Source organism: Otolemur garnettii, unplaced genomic scaffold, assembly GCF_000181295.1.
Source record: "Otolemur garnettii isolate 467f Iridium unplaced genomic scaffold, OtoGar3 scaffold00012, whole genome shotgun sequence".
NCBI classification, from domain to species: domain Eukaryota; kingdom Metazoa; phylum Chordata; class Mammalia; order Primates; family Galagidae; genus Otolemur; species Otolemur garnettii.
The window spans coordinates 5,869,360-5,875,952 of NW_003852407.1; the positions used below are offsets into that span (position 1 = coordinate 5,869,360).

The window sequence follows — 6,593 nt, forward strand, 5'->3', positions numbered from 1 at the left end:
AACTCACAGCAATGGCTTAGGCGATTCTCTTGCCTCAGCCTCTGAGGTAGCTGGGACTACAGGCGCCTGCCACAACGCCTGGCTATTTTTTGTTGCAGTTTGGCCAGGGCTGGGTTTGAACCCACCACCCTCAGTATACGGGGCCAGCGCCCTTCTCACTGAGCCACAGGTGCCGCCCCATACACAATCCATTCTTGGACGGTATAATGGAGAGAAGACACAGTCTTCCCCACCCTATCTTTAGAGCCTGGATCTTCACTGTAACCCCACCAGCCACTTATGTTCTCAGTACAGTCCTTTCTTAGAGAAATCCCGGCACACAGTTTACATTCATCTACCTTTCTATTCAAGGCATCTGTAGATAGTAACAATATTTCTTGTCTTCCTCTAGGGTGGACATTGAGTTTCCCAACCAAAAATTCCTGCTTATATCCATGCAAAGTTACTAGTCAAAGCTCAATGGGACTGTCTCGTGAGGTGAACGGTTACTGTCAGCACTCAAGCAGGGGGCGGGATGACGACCTCTCATGGTATTATAAAGGGATTCCAAATGGAATCATTTTAGGTCACTTCCACGCTATAGTTAGGAGGTAACTATAAGGAGTAAGGAGATTATTTTTTGCAAAAGGGGTAAGGAGACTATGCAAAAAGGGTAAGGAGACTATTGATTTTTGTGGGTATTAAAAATACTATGCTCTGCTCTCTTGTGCATGCCAATCACTGCAGGCTGGCTCAGTCCCTCGTCCCCTCCCACTGGTAAAAACCACATAGCTGGCCTCCTCACCCATTTCTTTGTTCTCTCCCCACCTCACTGTCATTGGAACAAGCCATCCACAAGCACATGTGATGATCCCATCTCCCAATGGGGACCTATCAAAGATCCTGTCTCCAACAGGCCAATTCTCAGCCTTTCTTTAGGAACTGTTTCCCACCATGGCCTATGTCTTGGGTGGCTCACAAATGATACAATTTCATACAAATCTGCCTTTGCCCAGAAAGCCTTCTGCCCTCTCTCTTTCACTCTTTCTCACATAGCTATTTCCTGTGGCTCTTCTTTCACACTCACCTCCCCGCCCCAAGTCTTTGACAAAAAATAACCCTTTCTCCTTCATGCTCTCATGCACCTTACCCATAGGACAAGAAATTCCTGCAGGAATTCCTGTTCAGCCCCCAGAACGCATCTGACACATAACAGTCACCAAACAGCTGCTCAACTGAACAGAAACGCGAGGAGCCCTTAGTGACTCAGAGCATCCATGCATTTGGGGGGGATCATTTTAAATACCTCTCTGAGCTTGCCTAGATTTCAGTCTTCAATTAAATGCAAGTCACTCAAAATTAGAAAAGTATCCTAGAACTCAAGAATCTATTCCACCCCCCAAGAAACTTGCCCAAAGTCCACACAGCTGAGAGAAAGATCTAGAAATCAAATGCAGGTCAGCGAATTCCAAAGCCTGTGTCACTAACCAAACCATTAAGAATTACTGCCTTTGATTTCAGGGTGTAAACTTAAAGAAGCAGTAGTCTGTATAGTAAACTCTTTTCCACTAATTTTGTCTTTCATGGAAATGTTTAATTTTATAGAATTCCCGGCATCTCGGTCTCTAGGCTTTGACTTTTTAAACAAGACACAGACATACTTTTTCCTCCTCTAAGAGGCTTTCTTTCCTTGACTCTTGGCTCTGCTATAAAACCCTTCACCTGTCCCGTCATTACTCAGGCTTTTTCTCTCTTGGTTTTCTTGGCCTCTATTGTGAGATGGTGGGCTTTTTATGTAGTAATTTTATGATTCTATAATTTATTTATCATGCATTATTGTGCCTCTAAACAATATGAGTGCCTTCACAAGTGGGGGCACTTTATAAATAAATGATCATATTTATTGTTATTAATAAAAGAAGCAGCCCACACTGCTCCAGAAGCTTCAGCCTGCCTCCGTAAATTTGTGAATTGAATATCAGATCTTACCCGGCTCACAACCGTTGCCAATTCTCGCATCTCACTGTTCATGCCAATAAATGCACTCAGAGGTTTCAGCAATCGTTCCTGATGATAGGAGCAGAAAGGCTCGCGTTATAATATTGCTTCATAATTTAGAAAGAAACACAGGGCCTGCGTCTCAGTGAAACAAACAGTGGCCAGTTGCTATGACCTTTGACTTGATCTTAAGGTTTCATCATACTGAAAATTACATTTCTGAAGTTCATCTGGATGTTGGCAATTTGAAAGATGAATGTCACATCTTAGCCACTTACTGAGGGGTCTGGGTTACAGTCGAAGGTGTTCAGGGAAAGTTCACTGGTTTCTCCTTTGATAGCATCTGTGATCAGCCCTCTGAAATCAATGATTTGGCCCTGAAAGGGAGAAATGGTTGTTTATACCATGAAAACATGAGAAAAGACTCTCCTTAGTAGCTCAACCTCATTCAGTGAAGACACATTTATGTACCCTGGCATACACATACAGGGCAAACTTAAAGTTAAGCTTTAAAAAGAACCTAGTATTGGGTGGCATCTGTGGCTCAAGGAGTAGGGCACCGGCCCCATATACTGGAGGTGGTAGGTTCGAACCCAGCCCCAGCTAAAAAAAAAAAAAAAGAAGAACCTAGTTTTGAACAAGATATTTCCTCAAGGTGGGGCACTCCTTAAAAAATTGTAAATAAATTGTTCATGTAGATGTGAATAAAAATTCCTCAGCCCTTCTCAGTCCGCTTCCTTATATGGCTGCTTCCCGGTATGGTCTCTCATCCTCTTAAAAGTACAGTCACAGAAGAACTCACTGGCACAAGAGTTACAAGAGTTGCTATCTTCTGATTTTAATTCATATTCAACATTCAATAGAGTACCTGGTACGAAACAGGTGTGCAAGGTATTTTGTAAGGATTATTTGTAATTCTTATACTGCTTCTGCTCATTGGGAATGACATTCTAGTTTCATAGATATGAAAGTAAGTTCAGAGATGTTAAGTAATTTGCCCAAGGACACACCGCTAACAAGTAACTTAAGACCAGGATTCAACCTGTCCTTCAAATATCCATCTCACAAGCCCAGACTCCTTCCAGTGCCACCCTGTCTCCCTTAGAAGAAGAGAAAGGGCAAGGATGTATGCAAAAATCAATAACAATAATAGCATATATATATATATATATATATATATATATATATAGTCTGGGACTGGGTTTGAACCCACCACCTCCAGCATATGGGACCGGTGCCCTACCCTTCTGAGCCACAGGTGCCACCCAATAGCCAATATTTATTGTTTATTCTATTCTATGCACCGTATTAAGGCTCTGCTTTAATTATGACATTTAAAGATTTAAGGTGTATACCATGATTATTTCCATCTTACAGATGAGAGAAATAAGACTTGGAGAGATTGTAAGCAGTTTGCCCAGAGTTACACGGGGGGGGGGGTGGCAAATGTGCTGGGGTTTAAACCCACACAGGCCAACTCCAAATCTCATGTCCTTAAGAACAGCACACCTACTAAATTTGCAGGGAGGTTTGGTATCCTGAGACCAGAGTTCCCAACACAGCAATGGTAGATACACTTTGGATACTGGCTCCTGGCCATACGGCCTAAGAACATTTGAAATGGTAGGGAGAGAACCATCCACCTGTACCCTGAGGATGTTTCTGCTAGAAAGATAATTTATAGCCAGACTATTTCAAAGGTTAAGTGCTGGGTTAAATAGTCCCTTCCTGGTGACCCAATCAGAAACAGCCATTCATATCAATATGAGGCATTCACAAGATAAACTAATGCCACAAAATTGCTAACCGCAAAGGTGATGAAAGAAACAGCAAAAGCAGTGAACGTGGACATATTTCTCCTGAGAGGCACCAATTCTAATAGTGTCATCACCAACCATTACCCATCCATCAAGGCTCTTAAGGGGAGCCAGTTCAGGCCAGCAAGGTGGCCCCTCTTGAGTTCCAGGGGCATGCTCCAGCCAACCCCTCTAAACTCACATACAGAGAGTTTACTTTGCCTGAGAAGAGCTGGCCAGAGCTAACTCAGCAGTCCCGTGGGGAGAGCTTGATTAAAAAAAAGAAAGAAGATTCTTAAAGAACTATAACCCCCAGGCGGCGCCCATAGCTCATACACTGCTGCTGGTGGGTTCAAACCAGGTCCGGGCCTGCTAAACAACAATGACAACTGCAACCAAAGGAAAAAAAAGTAGCCAGGCATTGTGGTAGGTGCCTGTAGTCCCAGCTACTTGGGAAGCTGAGGCAAGAGAATCGCTTAAGTCCAAGAGTTTGAGGTTGCTATGAGCTGTAATGCCACAGCACTCTACCCAGGGCAACAGCTTGGAAAATAAAAACAACAACTATAACCCCAGAGGGTACGATCAAGAGAAATATGGTACTTTTCATTTCCAAATGGCATGTTTTGACCTATCTTTTGACTACATCCACTCAATCTAGGTCTTTTCTGTTTGAGAAATTATTATTTTCTTCTTGTTATTTGTTTAGTATTATTTAATCCAGATGTGAGCGTCATTATGAAAAGATCTTAAGTGACTGAACTTTCCTGATTCACAAAAATAATGTTTTTAATTTTTACTTTTAAAAAGAAAAAGAAATTTCCCCTTTTGGCGTTAGATTCATGGGTTCCACTTACTCTTCGTGGGGGGGTATTTTCCTCTCTGCTGTCTTTGTTGATTTTTGATATATTTAAGCCAAAGTCAGCACTCTCCTGGTGGGTGTTATTAACCTCCTGAAGAAAGAGAGACACCTGAGAAGTCAGCTGTGGGAAGCTGCCGAGAGATGCTAGTCGCAACTGCCTGCTCTATCCCGCCATGCAAAATTTGGGGAAGCCCACACGTAATTTAGCCACCTTTGTGCTGACCCAACAAGATGAATGTGGAATGAGCTGTCCCTGGGAGACTGTGAGGACACCGGGCCAAGCGCTCTGAGCAGCTGTAACAATGGAGGAAGCAGTTGTGCTTCAACCCATCCCCACTCAATGGCTTATCTTTTCTCCCTTAATGAATGCTGTTTGGGGCCAAGTGTGACTGAGTTTGGAGATGAAGCAAAGCCAACCAGCCTCCTGTGAGATTACTCCCCGCTCTCCTCCCTTCCCTCACCTGAGTCAGGCCACAGCAGCCAGACCATGGAGCCTCCTTGAGAGGAGGGTAAGAGATGCCTTTTGATCAACTGAGTTGGGTTTTTTGGTTTGTTTGTTTTTTTTTTATTCCTTTCTACTCTGGCAGACATCTGTGATAATGATTTTTTTCTAATGCTTTCTCAGTTTCCAGTGGTCCTCTTTAAAATCTGGGATGTTTTATCCTAAATAGGAAGGTTCTGGACCTGGATCTCTGCTAGGCTCTCTCCTCTTCCTGCCTAGAGAGGAGGACTGGGGTGGGGACCGCCCATGTACCTTTTGCCTAACTCTGAGACCCAGCCATGGCTGGGACTATCCCTGCCTTACACATAGGGACCCAGAGATATGCACTGGGAAAGGAAGACCTGCTGCCTCAGTTACCTCAGGTTTTTTTTTTTCGGTTGGGGAGGGCACAATGTGCTGGTTTTATATACAATTTGAAATACAACAAACTGGTTAACATAGCCTTCACCACACTTTCTTAATTATTATGTTAAGACATTTATACTCTACACTTAATAGATTTGTGAAATGCACATAACAGTCACCTAACGTGGGAGGACGGCCCACTGCTCTGACTGGGCCCCACCCCACGCCTCTGAGCCCAGTCATCCTGAGCTCAGACCAGAGGAAAGTTGGACCAAGAGGGAGTCCTCCCATTCAAATTAAGAAACAGCAGGAAATCTAGGGATTTGTTTGTGGTTTTAACCCCGTACTATAAGAAAATCTTCAATGAACTCACACAGCAATTTTAAGAGCATAAGTCCTCAGAAAACAAATACATGTAACTTTTTTCTTTTGGGTATTCCTCTTCCAGGTGTGACATTACCACAGTCATACCAAGTCATCCTGACCTGTTTAGCATGTTCCTTATTGAGAGATCTGGTGTCCCCTGACTTCCCAGTTGTGGTTTTGGACCGTGGCCTCTGCTGATTGATCTTGGGAAGATTTTGACTACTGTTGCTCATCACCCTAAGAGAGGGAACAAACAAAGGCCTTGGAACAGTAGTTCTCAACCTTCCTAATGCCAAGATGTATTTTCATTGTTACAAAGGGGTTCCGACCCACAGGTTGAGAACTGCTGCCTTGGAAGAAGTTACTGTAACCACTTAATTTAAAATAAATAAGCAACTAGTGTAGCAAACTTAAGAAAGCTCTTTACAGTCTTGGCACCTGTGGCTCAAGTAGCTAAGGCGCCAGCCACATACACACACCTAAGGTGGCAGGTTTGAATCCAGCCTGGGCCCGCCAAACAACAATGATGGCTGCCACCCAAAAATAGCCAGGTGTTGTGGCGGGCGCCTGTAGTCCCAGCTCTTGGGAGGCAGAGGCAGGAGAATCACTTCAGCCCAGGAGTTGGAGGTTACTGTGAGCTATGATGCCGTGGCACTCTACCTAGGGCAACAGCTTGAGGCTCTATCTCAAAAAAAGAGAGAGAGAGATAAAGACTTTTTCTTTTCTTTTCTTTTCTTTTTCTGAGGCA

General features: G+C 43.7%; 1 protein-coding gene across 3 annotated transcripts in view; it reads right to left on the reverse strand.

Moving 5' to 3' along the window:
* KATNAL2 (katanin catalytic subunit A1 like 2) overlaps nucleotides 1–6,593 on the reverse strand; it is an 86,234-nt gene that overhangs the window by 35,087 nt on the left and 44,554 nt on the right. For all 3 annotated transcript variants that reach the window (XM_012802028.1, XM_023510216.1, XM_003784720.3), the window contains 4 exons: nucleotides 5,965–6,082; nucleotides 4,628–4,723; nucleotides 2,256–2,354; nucleotides 1,969–2,046 (listed from right to left, as the gene is read on the reverse strand). In XM_012802028.1, coding sequence (XP_012657482.1) covers nucleotides 1,969–2,046; nucleotides 2,256–2,354; nucleotides 4,628–4,723; nucleotides 5,965–6,082 — 391 coding nt within the window. The remainder of the gene's footprint in view (nucleotides 1–1,968; nucleotides 2,047–2,255; nucleotides 2,355–4,627; nucleotides 4,724–5,964; nucleotides 6,083–6,593) is intronic.